Source organism: Malus sylvestris, chromosome 3, assembly GCF_916048215.2.
Source record: "Malus sylvestris chromosome 3, drMalSylv7.2, whole genome shotgun sequence".
NCBI lineage: Eukaryota > Viridiplantae > Streptophyta > Magnoliopsida > Rosales > Rosaceae > Malus > Malus sylvestris.
The window spans coordinates 6,645,521-6,666,627 of record NC_062262.1 but is presented as its reverse complement, the minus strand read 5'-3'; the positions used below and the strand labels follow the sequence as shown (position 1 = coordinate 6,666,627).

The following is a 21,107-nucleotide window of genomic DNA, read 5'->3' as shown; positions in this document are numbered from 1 at the left end:
CAATACTCCCTAGACTTTGAGGGGTTGATTTAGACATACAAGGTTTACACTACTCCCATGTGGATCTTATTTCTCTCTAATTGCTGGGACCTTAAATCACAATCTACGGTTGCTAGACGTTGCTTGTGTCATTTGATGAGTACACAAAAAATCTTGTTGATTCGCGGTGTTGGACTATTTGGCCCTTCTTTGTGAAACTTTGACAAAAAGCAGGCACATCCTTGCAATTTAAAAAGTCACCTAAACAGAAAAGGGGTAGAAGAGGTGTTGTTCTTGTTCCCTTCTTTTTGGTACGGCTGGGCACTTGGAACCAAAAATCGAAACCGAAACATGAATTAAATCGAATTGCATCGAACGGTTTGGTTTTAAAATGGTTTCGGTTTAAAACCGGACCGTAGTGTAGGAAAATGGTTTGGTTTTGGTTTTAACTTTTGAAAACCGCACCAAAACCAAACCACACCACAAATATTAAAAAAACCTTTAATTAAATATCCATATTAGATGTTATGTTTTAATTAGTTGTTTCCTTCTCAGTACTACTTCGGTCTCATTTGGCGTTGGAGACAAGACATTTTTCATAATACTGGGGACAAAACATTATCATAATATTAGTTCCTGTGTATGCATGTAAATCAAATTCAGATATGTATGTTTTTTATCCTCAATTGCTCTGTTTGGGTGATTATTACTTTTCTTAGACCATCTTCAAAGGAGATGTCAAATATGCTAAATAGGATTAAAAGACATTCAAGTGTTTTCCAATGGATATGCCAAATATAATGTGACATGTGAATCATTTGACTCTTTACTTTCTAGCTGCCTTTTTTGACCGCAAACAAAGAATGAATCAAATATATTTAATTTAATTTTTTAATGCATGAGTCCCATTAACAACCAATAGAATACAAAATAAAACTAATTTTGATTTTTTTAATATTTAATGTAACTCTAGGCCCAATAAAATAATAAAATAAATATTTGACACATCCATTGGAAAAGAAAAATATTTAGCACTTGTATTCAATTTGCTACATCAACCATCAAATAAAATTTTGACATATTATATTTGACATATCCTTTAGAGATGCTCTTAGGTGTTGATGGTGGGTCCTGTGCAAGGTACTGATCGCTTCAATATTGGTATTTTTGGATGATGAATGTGAAATGGTAATAGATATTGACAAGGGTACCTTCATTTGTAAAAATTGGTTTATTCTGGTTGTAAATATATATTTTTTTTCATTTTGCAAGCAAATGGTTTGAAATTGAACTGAAACTGTTTGAAACCGCTCTAAACCCAACCGCAAAAAATTACGGTTTTGGTTTTGGCTTCACTTAAAACCGCACCAAACCGAACTGTGCCCATCCCTATTTTCTGGAAGGGGGTGAGGATCCTAATTCATCTTAGCCGTTCATCGTACATTGTGCGGTCAGTTTTCGTTAGATACTGTTTGCGTTCAATTTTAAATGATTTATGGCCGCAGAATGATTGATGAACAATAGGATGAACTGATCCGTAGAATCCTCACAAATAGGATCATGTTCCTGAAAGAGTACTATCATATTGCCATAGATTACAAGTCAGCACAAAATCCACGTCAGCAATTGCCTGACTCAGTTAATGTTTGACAATTAGTTGTTAAACTAGCAATTGATACTGCACGTTGCTGCGGGCTAAAAAATTGTATGAAAAACTGTGTTTAAAAAATATAAAAGATTAATATTGTTTATATTGACAGCATTAAGAAGATTTTCATATACAACAAAATTGATTGATAAGGATCACATACAAAAGATCATAGATTAGTTTTTATATGAATGGCAAAAAGATTAGATGTGTGTTTATTTAAGTAGTTTTTGTGGCTTTTAATTCAATAGTAGTACTTGTATACAAAAGATTGTGAAATACATGCAAAAAGGTATCATAAAGTATTGTTTGATTTACATTGATAACAGATGATAAAAGTTCACTGGAATGTCAAAAGTTTCCCTGTAGCATTCTTGATTGCCAAGAAAGCAGCCTAAGAAAAGAAAAAATAAATAAAAGATGTAATGAATTTAGATATGAAGAAAATTATAACATCTAATCCAACAAAATCTATCGTTTGACAAAAAAAAAAAAAAATATGAAGAAATTTATACTATAAAGGATGTAAAGTAGACATAAAATGATAACTCTATTGGTAGAATGAAAAGGATGCCCACTCTAAACCACATCTTTATCACTAATGACATCTTACTTTTTTTAAAGAAATGCAAACAGACATTCTAGTAATATCAAGCAAGACTACAACTTTTATTCAAAGGTCAATTCTTTTTCTAATTAAAAACTATATATTACACAAATTTATTGAATTAGAATCAAACTAATGAGATTAAAGCCAAAATGATTATTAATTTGCGAAACAATAAGAAATGGGAAATGTTACTTTGCATTCTCATTATTGCAGATACCTAAGAAATTAATATAAATCAAAAGATGACAAACTTATTACTTTGCATTCTCTTTATTGCAGATACCTGATAATTCCCATTACCGGAAACTCTTACTTCATATAAACCATATGTCTGTAACCTGCAAGAAAGTAATAAGAAATTAACTAAACTATCACTCAAGAAGAAGAGTAGAAACAAATCCATTAGTTTTAAGTATCGTAACATAAAACAACCATCAACCCACACCAGGGGTAAACTACCCATCCTGGCATAACTCCAACATCGCAAGAAAGATGTTAATAAAATATTAGTTCCAATACATCATATTTGCTACTATCATTTTTAGGATTCATGTGGTTTTCCACGAATTGTAAAGCATGTATATACAAAGTGAGGTTTGCCAATACCTCCAGCTATTTCCAAGTGTGCCCTGGTGTATTTTTTCCTTTGAAACATGCGGTTTTTTTTTACCTGTATTATTCCCACCATCAACCAAAAAGGAAGGAAAATTGACAAAAAAAAAGCTATCTTAATACCTTTTAGGAAAATTTCAACCACAAAATAAGGACTGCATTTCGAGCCTATGAAAAGAAGAATAGCCCAAAAGACATTCACGATTATTACCTGAAGCTTTCTAGCTTTCTCTAAAGCTTTCTGCTTTATCAATTCCTTTTCCCTTGCCTGCGTAAATATTAAAAAGTTTAAATCAAGTTCTTCTGAAAATTAAATAATTCACACAAATATGTAAAGGAGCATCTTATTATTTTGAAATCAGTTGAGGTGGGTTCTATACCAACTAATAACTTGAGGCATATCGAAGTTAATAAGTCTTAAGAGGGGTGAATAAAAACTAAGCAAAGAGAGAAGGTATTGAATGATCAATGATAAGAACTTGGTCACCTTATCTGATCAATGCCAATGATCCTGAAGTGAGTGTCAGGTGCATTAAAATTTGTATAGAACAAAGCTTGAGAAGCACACATCTGTGAATGATACGAATAATGTTAGGATTTTTTTTTCCGGTTAAATGGAATAGTGATAATTTGATTTAGTAATTAGAATATCTAATACATTGTAGTAAAAAAGTTTAGAGCACATACAAAGCATTTAAAATTTATTGAAACACAATGTGAATTAGGTGGACTTATAAAGAATGTAATGACTCACAGAAGTATAAACATTTTGGAATGGAAATTATCAAACGATCAAATTTTTAAAGCTCTTGGATTAGTTTTTGAATTTATGTTGTAGTTTATAATTTTTTGAAACTCAAGGGAAATAACCGAGAAGCAAAGGTCCTATAGAAGGTTGTTGCCAGTTGGTAATAGTGATAGCATACAAAACTCAAAAGTTTTATACAAGGTCAATGAAAACTCAAAAATAAACAACAGAAAACGTTAAGTCATCCAATATTAAGATAGCTTTTTTTGTTTGTTTTGTATGTACATTGTAGTATTGGACGACTTAATGTTTGCTATGTGACATCCTCGAATGACCAATAAATAAAATTAATACAGAAGCAAGTGCAATTAGATGCTTTAAATAAATTACTTGTCAAGTCAATCTAATTAAACCTTTCACATTTTCATTAAATAACCCGAAGTTGGTACTTCAAAAATATTGATTCAGCTACAAAGAAAACTACTTGAAGATTCTTAACCTGAAAAGGGCACCCAGCAGGGATAAAAACAACTTTCCCCAAATGTTGCTCAAAGGACCATGGCTCAATTCCTGATAACACAGGAAGAAAAACAAAAGAATAAAGTTCAGAATTTTCAAAACCTGAATGCTGAAAATAGAAAAGAAAATCAAATATTCAAGATCACAGTCACATGCACTACAAAAAGTAAATTGATGTACAATATCTCTGCAGTATAGACCAGTAAACAGTTAGAAATGCAGGTCAATGTGTGTAAAGTAATTTGCACAACACAGGATTTACAAATGTAGTTCAAGTGTAAAAGCCAAATTCAAATAACACAGGTTTCCATTTAAGAAACATGTGACTTCTTCAATTTGAACAAAATTCAGGATAAGTGGCCAAAGCATTATGATTATTCAGCTAGTAAATAATGGATTCACCACATTTATAACTCAGGAAATGCAATCCACCATCAAAATTCTATTCATTAAATAGTGGACCCTATATCTTTTGCTAATGAATATTCAAAGTATTTGGCGATAAAATAATGAGCAATGGAATAGATTAATCATCAATTAATTATCAACTAAAAATAATATTCATTAAAAATGGGGTTTCTGCAAGTCTAGATTTTGCAAATATTGATAAGTGCCGAAAGATGATTGGTGGGGATGGTCCAGCTCAGTAGATCAGTTTAGAGGTTAGTATTTGTTAGCCTGTTAAGTATGTGTTGTGAGAGCTAAGCAAGGTGATTAGTTGTTGTTTAAGATGCTAGCTCTCTTGCTCTCTCTCTCTCTCTATTGATTAGTTAATCCATTCATACAATTACAGAGAAATTATTATATCATTCTCTCTCTAAAATTCCTCTTCTCTTTTGTTTACTCTATATTTCTCAAATATTTGAGCGTACTTAATAGCAAACATCACACCATGTCAATAATAGTTACCAAATTTTATAAGGAATTTCAAGTGCACCTGTTGATACTCCACAACCGAGAAGGCAGGCCAAGTTTGGGAATGCTGGATTCTCACCTTCTCTGGGTGTGGATATACACAACAATCATCATGAGAAAGAGAGGAAGAAATTGGGTATTCGTTGAGAGCATTTGAGTACTGTATATTGGTACAAAATCACTTAGATACTTAGAATTAGATAAACATCTTCCAATGGTACAAACTGCAACTTGAACGAATCCAGAATAAAATGAAAATAATTACCGAACATAGCAATAAACCTTAGTTTCTCAAGTAGCATATCCAACCTGCATACATACATTTCCAAGTAAATTCATACCTCAACCCAAACTTCATACAATATCATGAATTACGCAAAACACTCATAACCATCTCGTCCCTTGCATCTGAAACCCTGTTTTTCTCCTAATTCATAACACAATGGCAGTAATTTACACAAATTCTCCAAAAAGAAAAGAAATAAAAAAACAGAAAAAGGTATATTAATTTACCTGAAAGTTCAAATCTTTTGGGGTTTTGGGTTCAATATAAATACCAGAGAGACGAAACCCAAAAGAAAAATTACTCCCATTTTTTTCAAAATCCCAACAGCTCCGATCATTACAGAAGGCTCCAATCTGCGAAATACAGTGAAATTTTTGAAAACGCCAGTATTGGGGAAGATGAAGGAGCTCTTTAATTCAAATCTCACTCAGTCAATTGTTGGAGAAATGGATGAGTTGCGAGAGAGCTCGAGAAGATGGAGCAAAGACTGAGAGAATCAGGACGGGAAACGGGCCAAATTAGCATAAAATTATCGGGAAAATTAAAAAATAATGACTTGCCTGGTAAAACAAAAGGCTTTAGGAGGTCGTGGAAACCCTACCAAATTTGATGTGGGTATTGGAAGAGAGAGTCTGACTGTGATTGTTTTCAGATCAGAGGAAGAAGGAAAGAGGAACCTTTGAGAGAGAGAGAGAGGTGGCTCGGCTTTTGCATCCTCCTTCCCATTACGCGATGATCAACACGCGGACAACATGGATAAAATTGTCATTTCACTGTGCAACCGGAAAATTAAATTTGAGAATCAGTAGCAGCAAAGGGCATTACCGTCCTTTCACTGTTTACGAACAGTGAAAACAGTGCTACACAGCCCAAATTACTTCTTAGATACCCCTTATTAATTTATGTATGTTAATCTTCTTCAATTTATCTGATTCAACGGCCGAAAATTAGAAATATATGTGAGAAGTAAAATGAATTGGGTAGATATCACACCCCTCAATATATAGATAATGTGTGATTAGCTCTTTTTTTTCTTTTCGGAGTCGGAAAATGAGAGAAACTTCATAGAAAGCTGGCAAGACTTTTGCGTATTACGCGGTCTCGTGGACGCAGGAATTCAAAAGGCAAAAGAAAGTACTTAAAAATGTCGCATATTAAACTATAGGACCCGTAGCCATTTGTTCTTTCCACCAATGACAAAAAAAAAATCAGCTTGTCAACTCAATTCAAATTTAGAAAGGATTAGGATTTTCTTCCTTTTTCTTTCCGTTATCTCCTTTTATGTTCTCTTATTTTGTTTTTTTTTGTTATAAAAAATTAATATAAGATATTGACGTGACTTAACTATGACCGTTCAAATAAGAGGGGAGAAAAGGGAAGGGAAAAAAAGAGAGGAAAGAATCCTACTCCATTTGGAAAAATCTAGAGAGATTAAATTTTTAGACCATCTTTTATAAATTACACGAATGTAGCGGTTTATTGTTGAAACTTTTTTTAATAATTTAAAGAAGATGGATTTGTAAGCCAGATAATCTAGGTAGACCAAAATTGGTTGCAAATTTGATTTAAAATTTTGGTATTCCTAACATTATCATTTGTAAGTCACGTCATGTAATTTACGAGAAATAGTTTAAAATTTTGATATCTCTAGTATCACCTTTCAAATTTTATTCAAAATACAAAACGCTCAATGCAATTAGTAATGGAACAACTTAACATATGTTATGCAATATCGTCAGTTTTCTGACGTGAGATGCTCTTCAACAAATTCAAAGGGTTGTGTGTGAAAGGTTTCCCTTCTAGTGTCACGAAACAGGGAAGGAAGTTTCCCTTCTAGTTCTGGTTCACATTGCTCCCTTCCCGTCCGAAGTCAATGCGGAAACTGCGTGGTGGCTTCCTCTACAAATAATACACCGCCACTGCGAAGTGGCAGCACAAGCAGAGACGTTGGCCACAAACATTTTAGAGAGAGAAAGCCATATTACATATTTCAGAGCTCGTTTCTCTCACTAGATTTTGATTCCTCAGCCAAATGGGAAACAGTTTCTGCCTTTGCTTCCGGCCGTACAACACCATAGCGAAAATCGAAGACTCGTTAGACGCAGGCGAGGCGTTTTTCTGTTGATTCTTTTACACTTTCTAACTTTTTTTTCCGTCACTTTCCCGGGAAAATCCCGACTTTTTTCTTATTTTTCTTGCGTGAAATGCAGAGAATAGGGGCAGGGACAGAATGGACTCTCCGTCTCTGGTGCCGGGGTTCAGTGAGTTCAGCCTGCAGCAACTGAGAGCTGCCACATCGCAGTTCTCGTCGGAGAACGTTGTCTCCAAGCACGGCGAGGAAGCTGCTAATGTGGTCTACAAAGGCAAGCTCCAAGACGGCCGTTGCATCGCTGTTAAGCGCTTCAGCTGCTCCGCTTGGCCTGATTCCCGCCGATTTCTGGTCAGTTTGACAGGCTAAATTTTTCTTTATTAAATTTGCTTTAAATTTGTGTATGTAATGTATTATTATAGTCCGGCGATGAAACAGACATTCGTTCTTTAATACGTGCTGCATAAATAAAGAACGGGCGTCCTGCACAGAGAATTTCTGTAATAATGTGTTGTGTATGGTTATAGGAGAACGCCAGAGCTGTGGGGCGTCTGAGGAACAAGAGTTTGGCGAATCTGATCGGGTGCTGCTGTGAGGGCCATGAGAGATTGCTTGTAGCAGAATTTATGCCTAATGAAACTCTCTCCAAGCATCTTTTCCATTGTAAGTACCACTCTAATGTTAAAATTCTCTTTCTTTGCTAGTCTGATGTTTATTTTTTGATTGCTGGTATGTTTATGATGAAAATAGGATTTGTTAATTAATCATCGGGTTTCTTATGGACACAGATAATTCGAGATTATGATTTTTCGGTCTTCTTTTTTAGTTCTAAGAGAAGTAGAAACTTTAATTATTGAGTTGGTTGCAATTGGTGTAGGTGAGAACCAGCCTATGAAATGGGCAATGAGGATGCGAGTGGCGTTGTACACGGCACAAGCTTTGGCCTATTGCAGCAGTAAAGGGCGGGCGTCGTACCAAGATCTTAATACTTGCAAAGTCCTGTTCGATCAGGTAATTATATAATTGTGGTTGTGAGTCTTTTGCTCTTTTAGATATTGTAGCTAGTCTTTTGATTGTCACTGCTTACACTGAGTTAACACTTGACAGGATTGGAATCCCAGACTCTCCTGTTTCGGACTCATGGAGAAAAGCAAAGATGGCAAAAGTTATAGTACCAACCTCGCTTTCAACCCTCCTGAATACACGAATAAAGGTAACACCTTCATTCCTTCAGCCAACAGAGACCAGTTTTTAATCTTGTAATGCGTACACTGCTTAGTAGAAGAGGGAGAGGGGAGGGAAATTACGAGCTTATAGCTTCTATATCAGTATGTTGCCCGAGTATTGAATAAATTTCCTGAGGCAGTGAAATCCTTGATTGAGCTAACATATAGCCTTCTGTTGGCAGGAAAAGTGATACCGGAAAGTGTGGTTTACGGCTTTGGAACCCTATTGCTTGATCTGCTCAGAAGTAAACGTATCCCGCCAGCCCATGTAAATTTTCTTTTCCTATTGTCTTTCATTGACGTGGATCTTTGTTCTGATATTTTTATTGACATCCGGTGGAAGATTTGTGGCCTATAACTTGTGCTTTAATGTGCTCCAAGTTAAAGCTATCTGTGCTTCATTTCAAGATTAAATATTTGGCTCTTATATGTTTTTGAGTTGTGTTGTGATCAAAATTCCATTTAAATATTCTGGCTAAATTAGTTTCAATTTTCTCTCTGCAAGGCGCTTGACCTCATACGCGATAAAAATTTGTTGATGCTGTTGGACTCGTGCTTAGAAGGCCATGTCTCAAATGATGATGGAACTGCACTGGTGCAGTTAGCTTCACAGTGCTTGCAGTCTGAACCTCGTAAGAGGCCAAATGTCAAGTCTCTTGAGAATTCCCTCGCACCTCTTCAAAAAGAAACTGAGGTATGCCAGGCTCTATTTATCTGGAATTGTCATGCTTTAGCATACGCATTGAAATGTAATTTGGTATTGCCTCTGTTTCAAAATGCTGATTTGCATCAATGCTGCAAATGGAATACCTTGAAGGTAGAATATCCTTACATCCAGTGGTTTGTTGCAGGTTCCTTCATATGTTTTGATGGGTACCTACCACGGAAGTGTGCCTCCAAAGTTGCCGACATTGCTTTCACATCTAGCTGATGCTTGCAGAAGATTGGATCTAACTGCAATACATGAAATATTGGTGACAGTTAAATACGAGCAAGATGAACCTAGGCACGAAGTTAGTGATCTCAATTCTAACTTCTGAATGTTCTATTTTGTAATATCTGCCAAGGGAAAAGAACTGGCTTTCCATCTTGCAGTGATCACTTGCGTTTATTACCAAACAGTTTATGCTAAACTATGTTTAACGCACGACCCTTACTTAAATTCCCTCGCAGCTTTCTTTTGATGTGTGGACTGAGACAATGAAGGAGGCAATAGATTTTAGGAAGAAGGGGGATACTGCATTCAAAGAGAAAAATTTTGCCATCGCGATAAGTTCTTATACGGAAGTAAGCCACTAATCTTGAACTGCAAAACTATCTTGTCATAATTTCTTTAGTGTCCAGATATTTTGGAAACTCACTTGATTTTGTTAGTGAACAAGATATAATTAGCGGTGGGGTTATGAAAACTAAGCTATGATAACTTAAAAAATACGCTTTACAAGTTTAGTACTACACATATTAAGTGGACATATAGTAGAAACGGATTCACTTATCAGTTTAGTCCTAAGTGAATCTTCTTATTTTCGTTGCAGTACTTTGATCGTGTGCCAGTGAAATCGCCAACTATGCTGGTTAGACGGTGCTTGTGTTACTTGCTGAGTGACAAGGCACAAGAAGCTCTTCGAGATGGCCAGGAAGCCCTAGCAGAAAAGCGTGAGTGGCCAACTGCCTTCTACCTTCAAGCGGCAGCCCTAAAGAGCCTCGGGATGGACAATGATGCGGAGGAAATTCTAAACGTTGGCACATCCTTGGAAGTTAAGAAGCTGGATAAGCTGAAAAGTGAATAATACGTGGTTTTTCCTCTTCGGCGTCTGAGTTCTTCTGATGCAGCACAAAATGATCAGTTGGCCATAACAATCTTTAGGTTGGTCTTGACGTTTATTTTCGTTTATTTTGATCTGTAGCAGCCAGTGGCTATATAGAAATCAAGTCAGTTGTTTCCTCTTCTGTATATGTTCAGTTACTGATGCATTATATTAGGTTCTGGAATTTTCATTGTGTAGGATGCTTTATTTATAGAATTTACGCCAAGCAGCATTACATCATATTAGATTACTGAGTGTTCTGCGGTTGCTTGAGACAGCGGAATAAGAACAGACAACCAGGTTCGAATCTCCAATCCCGCAGTTTAGATTAGTTTAAAGTTCACCTGTACAAAAGAATAAGGGTACCATATTGTTAGGGGTATCTTAATTAGACCCCGCAAACTATTTTACGTTTGCTTCTCTCTTTTTGAGAGATTGTTTGGCTTAACGCGTGCATATTCTTTAAATACCATGTTAAAATGTGAACACTGAACCCAAAACCAATTGTCTATAGGCAGAAAGTCTTCTAATCAACACTGACATGTAAAAACCTACGTAGCTAGTATGATCATGTTAACAAGCTACTTAGTATTACAGTTTAATGGTATTCCTCTTTACTTGTAAGTGAGATGGCTAAAGTACAATTCTCGTCAAAGACGGATTTGAACCACATTGTTATTATCTCACCTGTACAAAATGGAAAGTGTCTTTCCAAAAAAAAGAAAAAAAAAAGAAAAAAGGAAAGTGAGTAGAACACTCCCAGTCTCCTTCCACCTAGCAGGAAACTGCAGAGAAATCAGACCTACAAGATTAAGAAGGCTACTTCGTTGCTGAACATTTCAGCTGTAGGTCCTGCTTACAGTCAATTTTGGATGGATATGTGTTCAAGTTTTGATTAAAAAATCAAAACTTGGACACATGTTTACTTGGGATTTGATGTAAGTAGGATATCTACTGAAATTTCAAAGCCAAGTCTTATTCCAAGATTAAATCTTAAGAAGCATTGGGTTGCTGCATTCCAAGCAAAAGACTTTGCTACTGCGATAGATTGTTACACAGGGGATGTTGCATTTAGAGTGAAAGGCTTTAATGTCACGATAACTTTGTACACAAAAGTGAGTCCCTAACTTATCTAGATAGGGTCGCGAAGTGCAAAGCCCCGGTCTTTGACAACCGTCGTAAGGACAACAAAACCTATACTTATGTGTGTTCGACACTATAACTATAGGCGGGACCAGTTGTAGGATGAGCGCCGAGTGGCGTTCTGCTCGATTAGGCGAATGCGAGTGAGGGATAAGCTTTCCCCGTTCGCTAGGAGGGAAACTCAGAAAGAGTTCGGGCAGAAATAGATGGTGAAAGCCCCTTTCTATTATATTAGAACTTGGATAGTTTTTTCATCTTAAGTTATCGCGAAAACATTACCAAACGAACCCTTAAACTTGGGGTGATGTTGTATTTTCATCCTAAGATAAAGGAAGGATCATTTGGTAGTACTTATAGAAAGGCTAAAAACATTTCTGGCAATGTCCGACGGAAAAAGGGTTTGAAGAAGCACTGAAAAGAACTTTTTCATGAAGCACTTGAATGTTTAGTAATGTGCTATAAAAGCACTCATATTAAGGTGTAACCAAACCATCGAAAATCCTCGTAACTTTTCCTTAACAAAGCTGCCGAAAAGGTACAAGCATTCCAACATTTTAAGGTGTAACCAAACCATCGAAAACAATGGCAATTATTCAAGAAAACAAAATAATTAAGAACTCTTCATTATGAATGCCCAATTCTACTATGGTCTTGAACATAGGGCGACGGATGATAAAACTGTCCCTAATTCTTCCGTCGACCAACAAAATGGGGAAAAACAAAAGGGCACAACAATGCGAACAATTACAATCTCCACATCACCGGAGATCCATCCAAGCATCCATTTGAGGAACAGCAGCTCTCTAACAGGACTAGACAACATTTTACATAGGAGGCCTACCAGAACCAAGCAGCTGGCCGACTAGATTAGTCACCTGCAAACAACAAAATGTTTCAATCATATAAACATAAAAAACTAACTTGCATTTGCATAATCATAGATGCGGCAGTAGCTAAAGTTGCGAACGTTTATTGCTTAGTTTCCATCAAAAGCGTTCAACTGGTAAAGACCAACACTCAAAATTAAAAATATAAACTCTAAAAAATTGCAATTGCAGTAGTTTTTGGAGATTTTCAAAGAAATTATTTGGAGAGATGCAGTGGAAGTAGCTAAAGAGAATAAATTGAAGTGATAAATATCAACGACAGCAGAAATGAAGAAATAAAAATATTTGAAGGATGACTGGGATTGTTCTTATAACGTAATCCAATACACTAGCACTAAAATCATATGAAACATATAGATACTTACATGCCAGTATTTTGACACGCACCGATCAATGCAACTGTTTTCACCCATATTTAGCTCAGACTCCTTGTACCTGGATGTATTTGACAATTCACATTTACTAACTTCAGTAATTTTAGATTTCAAAAAAGGGCCTAAAAGTAAACTGCTGCGTATCTTTCATAGAGGTCCATAAGAACTAAATAGAGAAAAGAAAAGGGTTCTCATACTTCTTCTCGATGCACTTGTTGAAACATGTGTGGGTAAGCCTGAATCAATGAACGATTAAATGCGTAAGTGAAAACCGGTAACCACTGGAGCCAATGTATTAGACATGGAAAATTGCAGATACCAAAGCAGAATTCGCAACCTAAATAGATGTGCTCAGTCAAAGCGTATAACAAAAACAGAAAGGACTAAAATGCTCACACATTGAAGCCACAAGACAACCAAATACGATTGCTTTAGAACTCTTGTTCCAAAGCCTTGTTTTTTAGTGAACAATCATACATGCTCATCAACACAAAGTATTAAGTCCAACGGAAATAATAGTGAAACAGGTAAAAGCCAAAATAAAGAAACAAATAAATGATCACGCTTATGGAAAAAAAGCCCCTAAAAATTTCTCAAACTAGAATATAGGCTAGAAGAAACAACCCTCGCCGCCTTCCATATAAAACCACATTAGTGAACCGTGATATCTGACACCGTACAGAAAACTTACTTGTTGAACAACTCAACCCTGTATTCCATCTCCTTCTCTGCCATACCAAAAATCTGCACATTCATTGAAAACAAACTTCAAGTCTTTCCAAAACGCCAACATTGTTTAATAACACAACTTTTATGGCAACAATTCATAACAAAAAGAATAGAAATCCATTAACATCAACCATATTGCTCCATCCTAACTCCCGTGAAATGCCTCGGTTTCACTACTAATGTCGAAAACACCGCCATCATTGACCAATTAGACAAACTATACCGAATCTGATTACACCCCAATTCAAATAACACACAGATTCCCCAACCCCCATTAAACAATCTGACCATGAATTTCCAATCTTGGGTAGACTTGAAATCATATTCAAACTCCAAAGGTAGAAACTTTAGAACAATGAAGAAAAGGGCACTCACCTGTTCCTTGTCCAAAACCGTCGGCTCATTAGGGGCAGCCATTAGATCCTAAAAAAACCCCAAATTAACTCACACGATTCCTTCAAAACCGAAACCGAAACCGAAATAGAATGAAGTAGCAGAGAGGGTTTAAGTAATCATACTCGGTGGGAGAGAACCGAAAGTGTTGTGATTGGAAGCTCTTAGATGCAGAGGGTTTTAGGTGTCTGATTTGAGGCTGAAGCAGGCGAAAATGGAAATCGCACTGGAGGTGGAGGTATACTGCACCAATTAGGGTTTTAGGAGTTAATCTACCGTGTATGCGAGATAGACGGAAACACAAGCCGTTCACTGAATTTCTATCCCCGAAAAGCAGAGGATTAATGCCCTCTCTTTTTCCCTTGGTACACAAGCAGTGGATAATTTCACAAAGGCCCATGTTTGTTTAAATAACTTATTTTAATTTTTTGAATTTTTTTAAATTTCAGTTTTTTTTTAAATTTTTTTTTAACAAACGATATGATCTACACGGAAGAGATTGGCTTAGCCTCACAATGTGTTAATAATAATGTGGTTTAAATTCGTTTATGGTGAAAATCGAAGTTAAGAAAAATATCATTAAACTGTAGTACTAAATGACTTTAAATTTCAATTTTTGAAAAAGAAAAATACTTTTATTTTCATTTTGATTTTTTTTTACTAATTCACATTTCAACTGATTTAATCAGATTGGCTAAAACAATTTGATATTTTTTTTTACTATACATTGAATTTTTTTAAGGGGACCAAATGGTGGCGAAGCCACGATAGTTCACCCTGGGATGAAAAAGATTCATAGAGACATTTCAATTTCAGCCTTCTTCTGACCACAATTGTGCGATTCACCTACACCAAAAATCTTACACACAACGAGCTCTGTGAAATAAGAACCTAAATTCGCTCTAACCATTGGGCTACCTGGTGGTAATTTACTGTACACTATTTTCCGAATAAAAACACTCATATTTTTTAACACTTTTTTTGGGTATTACAATCTAGTAATCTACTAAGAAGTCCCAATTTTTCTTTATGAAAAGACAAAAATCCCATAATGCTTTTACCATCTCGTTAAAATCATGGAAACATGTTTTGGTGTTTATTGGATAACAATTTTTTGTTCTTAAATCACTTTCAAAATCTGCAATCTGCAATGATTGGTAGCTTAAATGGTTAAGCGTAATCGCTCACGTGCTGATTTAAATTTGCTAATGAGCCTAAGCAAAATGTTATGTGGACATACTGGTGCGGACAGTACAAACACCAGGTGAACTGAATAATACTCATAACTTGAAGGAATCAATCTGAAACACTTGAAGTCTCAGGCATAGCATTTGAAAGAACCGAAAATTTCGAATTCATGGCGTTCATGCCGGTAACTTGTATATTACAAGGATCATTGAGAAGGTACATACTGTCATTAACCTTTTAAATCAACGAAGACGCCAACAACCTTCGTTGTCATGCTTCATGAACCATGACTTATAGGTACTAGGGCTTGATGAGCATCTCCACTGAGTTCTTCCACACTGAGGAGTTCTTAACTGTACAAATAAGACATGCATACACGAAAGCATTGCCAGACCAAGCACACAATGAAGACAGCAGATGGAAAACAGGTTCTTACCCCCACTTATCCAAAGATACTATAACTTACTATCGATAGCCATGCGGAACAATTTATATTACAGATGACGGAGAACGTGCGTAGAAATTTGGAGCTAAGCCTCGAACAAGAACATAGGGCCTAGTAGGAAGGCGTACAGACAAAGTAGCAGCATCAACAAGAGGAGAAGTGGAAAACTGCAACTTACCCCTACACATTCAGAGCCTTTTTCTTTTCCCTGCTGGTGTTCATGAAAGCACTTTGAAGTGAAAAAGCCATGAAATTACAAAGGCAAGGATCATGCAGGCAAGCAGGAAATTCATAATGCGGCGCCCATGCCACATGGTTCGGGTTTCAACCAGGATCATGGGTGCTGCTGGTACTGATGCGGATGTGGCAGTAGTGGCATTTGACTCGTTTATCTGCTCACTGGAAATGTTGAATGCAGTGACGCCACAGATCTCGCAGGTTCTGTAAATTAAATAAATTAAATTATGCTTTGTAACAGTAGAATAAAACCTATGTAAAACAAGAATTGAATTGAACCACATGTGCAGTTTACTAAATTATCTTTACCATTAAACTTCATGTTAAAAACAAAACCAGATTGAAGTAAGAAAAAAGAAAATACATAGACAGAAAACATGTCACCCAGACAAGACAACTAATTGCAACCGTAATGCATCGCTTGTAGAAACAAAGATACAGAAAGAAATGAACCATGGGGATTTTGAACAAACATAAAAGTGTATAATCAAAGCACTCAAATATTACCGGTCGTCAGTAACTTGTTGGCAACAGGTCTTGAGTTCAACATCAAGGCGCTGAATAATTAACTACCAGAAAGCACTCAAATATCAACAATATAGGCCAGAATGCTATACAATCACTATCAAACAATGTAGCCAAGAATCTTCTATTCCTGTTTTTGGTAAAGAGTCCTGACGTCAACATGTCATTCCATTTGCTTGCCATGATAACCAAAGTCAAAATAGCATGCTATCCTTTACTCATCCTGGTTATTAATCAAGCAAGTCTTAACCAATCCGTCTATAGTGTACGTTATAGTATTTGTCATATGATTTGGATTAGGTAGACTATAATTTCCTGTTGCCAAAGTTTGGAGATTTCCTTGCAGGGGATATAGTGTGCAAGGTCCTAAGAATTTGCCAAAGTATCATCTTTGGAGTTATAAATAGAAAACAAAATAGAATCCACATATAGTTTTTTCTCAAATTTATAAACGAAATAAAATTGTGACTGAACCAAAGAGCTAAAATTCATTTACGATTTACGCAAATATCAACTTTTAGTAAACCATAGGCATGATTATATGAAACATTTACCTCTAAATAAGAAGCATATATAAAGAAATACATGGCACAAGATATCTACATTTAAACACAGGAACTCAATTCTTGCACACAAAGACGACTCCTTTAGCTCACATTGGACCCCCTACTTTCCACTAATGTAAATGCCGAAGAAGACGTGCCAATAAAAACTCTAAACATATGGTGATCGATATCTTTGAGTTTGGATGGACTGTACAAGTGGTGACCAAGATTTGTTCTTCTACAAAATTTTCTCAATCATGTGGGCAACGTGATCTGTCTCATTCAACTTTCCAGTAAGAAGCAAAATAATAAGAACAATGGTGACCACTACATGAAAGGAAAGAAGCTAATTAGCTAGTAAGCAATCGAATAAGCTGAACTCTCGGGAGCAGGAACCTAAACGCCACCAAGATGGTCTATTATTCAACAAAACTACACATGCTCATAGTAAGATCATACTTTGAGGTGAAACCAGATCAAGGTGAGAGATCCAACTCCCGAAAACAATTACAATTACAATTACATCCATGTGCACTTCAATGCAGAATTGCAGAGACAAAAAGAAACATAATCCTGAAGTTTATGTACTCATATTGTTTTTGATCTCCAAAAGGTAAAACTTCACCACAAAACAAGCCAATTTGTTCCATTAAGCGTAATTCGGATGAAAATTAAACAATCAGACGAGGAAAACATCCAGAATCCAGCAGATGGATGTTCGTAATCACAAACAGAAACACCAAAAATCAAAGAAAATAATGAATTGAATTCAGAAAAAGTTTGTACTCACGTATCTCCCTTGATCTTGAACCAAGTCTCAGCACATTGCTTATGAGCAGCGCCCAAATCCCCCTTGCAAGAACACCCCAAATCAATTGGGAACCCAGAGCCAGAGTCAGTCCCACCGCCCCCTTCCAAACCCAAGTGGCAAATCCTGCAATTTCTCTCAACTTTACTCAAATGCACCACCTTCTTCAGCTCCAGAACCCCACTCTCCAAATCCACCTCCTCCACTGGACAATCCGACTCACAAGACTTCCTCTGGACATTGCCCGACTCAGACATCGAGTGCCAAGACTGGTCATCGTCGGAGTCATCCGAGACCGACGAGCCGCTGCCCCCGGTGGCCGAACGGCGGTGGTGGGTTGCCTCGGAAGCTGACATTCGTGAAACCCAGAAGGATATATGGAATGAAATGGTGGAGGGGAGTGTTAAAGTAGCGGCATTTGGATATCGAACATGGTGGGGAGAAGGGAGAGAGAGAGGGAGAGAGAGAGAGAGAGGAGTCCGGGAGCCAAGGCGAATTATAAGGAGGATGGTGGGGGCAAAACTGCAGCGATCAGAGAAGTGTTTAAAAGGATCATGATAAAAGACTTGTAACCTTTAAGGCTGCCAGTTGTGGGACACTCGCAGACACAGAGGCACAGGCGTTACTGATAGAGAGACACAGGTAAGACATAAGTCTTATGAGTGTGTACTTCCAAGCGTTTACTTCAGTAAGAAAACATAAAGAAATTTCACATAACACGTTTTCTAATAGTATTTTGCTGATTTTGCTGATTTACTGATTTCTTCCATGAACTTTGTGAGCAAAAATTGGTTGTCTATGAATTTTTATTTAAAAAATAAATAAACATATTAGATCAAAGATCAAAGCACGCCAAATTATTAAGATCATCTTTAAAGGAGATGTCAAATTTTAAACTTAAAATTTAAATTTGAAGGCTTACATAGCACTTTGACATCTTTTACAATTTTGCTCTCCAACTTATATGCCAAATTTTAAATATAAAAAAAATATATTCATATGTATTTACTTTGCATTGGTAATGAAAAGAAACAAACTGATAACGCTTTAAATCAATAAAAAAAAACTAATAAAAATCATTTAATAATTAATTAAAAAAATTTGAAGGTGCTGCCAAATTTGGCAGAAGAGGAGAGTGTCATTTCATGTCATGCTACATTAGATTTGGTTTATCGATTGGAAAACATTAATATTGTCTTTTATTATCGTTATTGTTGATTTAGATATTTTGATATCTCATTTGAAGATGCTCTAAGTTAGTTTCTTTGATAAAAGATAGAATTTTAAGACTTTGATTACGCAACAAAAGATTATCAAAATTTGGTGGAGGATGAGGTATTCACAGGAGCTAGATATTTATAGGAGCTAAGGCTGGTCACATGGGTAGGGTTTGACATGCCATGTGTTGACATCCAGTTGGTCCAGATGTTTCATTTGTAAAATGAAGAGAAAAGAATTATCCGGATATTGTTTAATTAAATAATATTTTGTTATTATCTTATACAATTGTTGATTAAATACTATTGTGATTCTTTACTTGATTGAGTTGATTTTAAATTAGGAAAACATAAAGATAAGATTTAATACTTAATGCTATATTTAAAAGTATCTTTAAATGAAATGTCAAATTTTAAATATAAAATTTAAATTTGACCGCCTGTGATATTTTGACATCTTTCAAAATTTTACACTCTCCCTGATATGTCAATTAAATATTATTTTATTACATTATTTTCTTTTCTTTTTATTTTATTAAACTATTATTTTACGCGCCTTCTTTCTTATCATCTTCGTTCTCTATTTTCTGAATCTTTGTATACGTGCTTCTCTTCTCGATCAACGACCTATCGCCCTCTACCATCACATCGATATACTCGAACTCACCTGAAATCCAAAGGCCACAATCCGTCGGCGATGATCTGCCTCGAATCGTAGCTGATCCAAAACCCCCGGATTTCTTCACTTCGCACCTTCAGCCATGGAAGCTCTGCAAGCTTCCCTCCCACAAGTCCCTCACATCCAATTCGAACCCGACAGTGATAAAATCAAACGCAACCTCACCAAGAAAGGTGTCCACCCAACTCCCAAGATCGTCCACACCGTCCGTAAAAAAGAAATCCAAAAACACAACCGCAAGCTCAACCGCCTCACGGAGGCGGATCCATCTTAGCCGTTCTCGCAGACCCAAAAACAGGCCTTGGCGGCCGAAGAAACCCATTTCCGAACTCTCAAGCGCGAGTTCAGGGACTTCACCAAAGCGGTCAAAGCGAAGAGTGGTTGCGAGGAATTCATGGTTGGGAGGCCTTGGGAGGGGTTTGAGAGAATTGGGTTCCGAGAGCTCGCCAGTACTAGTGCGGAGTACGGCGGAGAGAAGCTGAAGAAGGAAGAGTCTTACATTTGGGTTTTAGGTTGAGATCGTGAGGTTAGTTTCTGGGTTGGTTCTCTGAGAAAAGGAAAGAAACTTCTCAGGTTCGAGTGAGAGAGGAGAGTTGTGATAAAAAAAATTAATAAAAAAATATTTGCCGCAGTAATAGGCATTCGCGGACTAATCTTGTCCGGCTTTAGAAAGTGTTGCAGTTGTTATTTTCTACTGTTATTACTACTGATGTGGACATTTTAACATCTTAGTTTAATACTTTCACTTTTCTTCTCACCAACGTAGTGTTAGAGTGGATTAAATGTAATCCTAGCCAATTTAAGAAGAGCATTATCTTCATTTGCCAGTAAAAATCCATGTGTATACTCCAAGATTTTTCAAATTATTTTTTTGCTCCACAAAAGTGTTCCTCGCAGCCCGTTGTCGAATTTGTCTCCTAAACATTTAGTCAATGGAGCAACTCATTTTCTATCTACTGATGGTGGATTGCCCTAGTAGATCAAATCTTATTCTTCAACACATTATTTCAAACTCATTATATTTTTTTTTAGTACAACGATATATAAAAACTCATTATCACTTTTAATGTATATAAAAAAATAAAAAAACTCATCTTCTTTGACAAAATTTGAAAATGTTTCCATTTCTGTCAACTACTATTAATATTGTGAGTTGTTGAATTCAAATTAAGCATATACTAAAGTCACTAACTACTTCATAGAGTAGTCTGCATTAAAAGAAAGGAATCCAAAAATATAGAAATATGTTTAACCACAATCTAATCCTCCTTGATAAACCGTAAGATGTACATCATTTTATGAAACTGGAACAATGCTCATTCTAGATAAGTAATACAAACAAGGTAAATACAATTTTTTCGTGGTAAAGCAAATTCCTTCCGATTACCCTTTTTTAACTTATAAAACTTTAGAATTTGACCTAATAAAAGAAAGAAAATTTATTCATTTACATTATTGATATGAAACGTTTCGAATATAATGGTATGTAAGTTGCTT

General features: G+C 36.0%; 4 protein-coding genes across 21 annotated transcripts; 1 reads left to right on the top strand and 3 right to left on the bottom strand.

Annotated features, from left to right (window-relative positions):
• Window positions 1–1,841: 1,841 nt before the first annotated feature.
• LOC126615417 (lysine-specific demethylase JMJ25-like) lies at window positions 1,842–6,074 on the bottom strand. Of its 17 annotated transcripts, XM_050283242.1 has the most exons (10): window positions 5,919–6,074; window positions 5,745–5,804; window positions 5,545–5,670; window positions 5,373–5,458; window positions 5,026–5,191; window positions 4,097–4,167; window positions 3,058–3,117; window positions 2,844–2,905; window positions 2,521–2,575; window positions 1,842–2,021 (listed from the first exon to the last, which is right to left on the bottom strand). In XM_050283242.1, the coding sequence occupies exons 4-10, from the start codon at window positions 5,397–5,399 to the stop codon at window positions 1,968–1,970; spliced, it is 495 nt and encodes a 164-aa protein (XP_050139199.1). In that variant the 5' UTR covers window positions 5,400–5,458; window positions 5,545–5,670; window positions 5,745–5,804; window positions 5,919–6,074; the 3' UTR covers window positions 1,842–1,967. The 17 variants fall into 17 exon arrangements, 9 of the variants coding, with proteins under 9 accessions (XP_050139199.1, XP_050139200.1, XP_050139201.1 ...); XM_050283243.1 differs by having other exon boundaries at window positions 5,026–5,115; window positions 5,297–5,458; window positions 5,545–5,804; XM_050283244.1 differs by lacking the exon at window positions 5,373–5,458 and adding an exon at window positions 5,297–5,340 and having other exon boundaries at window positions 5,026–5,115; window positions 5,545–5,804.
• Window positions 6,075–7,176: 1,102 nt separating this feature from the next.
• On the top strand, window positions 7,177–10,680 carry LOC126615406 (serine/threonine-protein kinase BSK5-like). The gene is made up of 10 exons (XM_050283226.1): window positions 7,177–7,422; window positions 7,528–7,757; window positions 7,934–8,069; window positions 8,284–8,417; window positions 8,514–8,619; window positions 8,815–8,900; window positions 9,138–9,326; window positions 9,484–9,645; window positions 9,806–9,919; window positions 10,168–10,680. The coding sequence occupies exons 1-10, from the start codon at window positions 7,350–7,352 to the stop codon at window positions 10,420–10,422; spliced, it is 1,485 nt and encodes a 494-aa protein (XP_050139183.1). The 5' UTR covers window positions 7,177–7,349; the 3' UTR covers window positions 10,423–10,680.
• A 1,510-nt stretch (window positions 10,681–12,190) lies between these two features.
• On the bottom strand, window positions 12,191–14,279 carry LOC126615420 (mitochondrial import inner membrane translocase subunit TIM10-like). 2 transcript variants are annotated; one of them, XM_050283252.1, is made up of 6 exons: window positions 14,092–14,267; window positions 13,949–13,996; window positions 13,536–13,588; window positions 13,042–13,080; window positions 12,836–12,905; window positions 12,191–12,458 (listed from the first exon to the last, which is right to left on the bottom strand). In XM_050283252.1, exons 2-6 carry the CDS (start codon window positions 13,988–13,990, stop codon window positions 12,408–12,410), a joined length of 255 nt encoding a protein of 84 aa, XP_050139209.1. In that variant the 5' UTR covers window positions 13,991–13,996; window positions 14,092–14,267; the 3' UTR covers window positions 12,191–12,407. The 2 variants fall into 2 exon arrangements, with proteins under 2 accessions (XP_050139209.1, XP_050139208.1); XM_050283251.1 differs by lacking the exon at window positions 12,191–12,458 and having other exon boundaries at window positions 12,739–12,905; window positions 14,092–14,279.
• Window positions 14,280–15,231: 952 nt separating this feature from the next.
• On the bottom strand, window positions 15,232–18,323 carry LOC126615416 (uncharacterized). Its single transcript, XM_050283240.1, has 2 exons — window positions 17,697–18,323; window positions 15,232–16,040 (listed from the first exon to the last, which is right to left on the bottom strand). Exons 1-2 carry the CDS (start codon window positions 18,068–18,070, stop codon window positions 15,818–15,820), a joined length of 597 nt encoding a protein of 198 aa, XP_050139197.1. The 5' UTR covers window positions 18,071–18,323; the 3' UTR covers window positions 15,232–15,817.
• Window positions 18,324–21,107: the final 2,784 nt, after the last annotated feature.

Bases quoted from the DNA above. Each gene is read 5' to 3' on its own strand.
- LOC126615417 (XM_050283242.1), bottom strand. From the start codon at position 5,399: ATGATATTGTATGAAGTTTGGGTTGAG. The intron at 4,168-5,025 runs GTAACTATTATT...CTGTGTTATCAG, and splicing joins GAAATTCCTTATAAAATTTG to GAATTGAGCCATGGTCCTTT. The intron at 2,576-2,843 runs GTATTGGCAAAC...ACTTTCTTGCAG, and splicing joins ACACTTGGAAATAGCTGGAG to GTTACAGACATATGGTTTAT.
- LOC126615406 (XM_050283226.1), top strand. From the start codon at position 7,350: ATGGGAAACAGTTTCTGCCTTTGCTTCCGGCCGTACAACACCATAGCG. The intron at 7,423-7,527 runs GCGAGGCGTTTT...CGTGAAATGCAG, and splicing joins CGAAGACTCGTTAGACGCAG to AGAATAGGGGCAGGGACAGA. The intron at 8,070-8,283 runs GTAAGTACCACT...CAATTGGTGTAG, and splicing joins CTCCAAGCATCTTTTCCATT to GTGAGAACCAGCCTATGAAA.
- LOC126615420 (XM_050283251.1), bottom strand. From the start codon at position 13,990: ATGGCTGCCCCTAATGAGCCGACGGTTTTGGACAAGGAACAG. The intron at 13,081-13,535 runs GTAAGTTTTCTG...TCATTGATTCAG, and splicing joins AGGGTTGAGTTGTTCAACAA to GCTTACCCACACATGTTTCA. The intron at 12,906-13,041 runs GTATGAGAACCC...AAATACATCCAG, and splicing joins AACAAGTGCATCGAGAAGAA to GTACAAGGAGTCTGAGCTAA.
- LOC126615416 (XM_050283240.1), bottom strand. From the start codon at position 18,070: ATGTCAGCTTCCGAGGCAACCCACCACCGCCGTTCGGCCACCGGGGGC. The intron at 16,041-17,696 runs GTGAGTACAAAC...TTTAATTTACAG, and splicing joins TTCAAGATCAAGGGAGATAC to AACCTGCGAGATCTGTGGCG.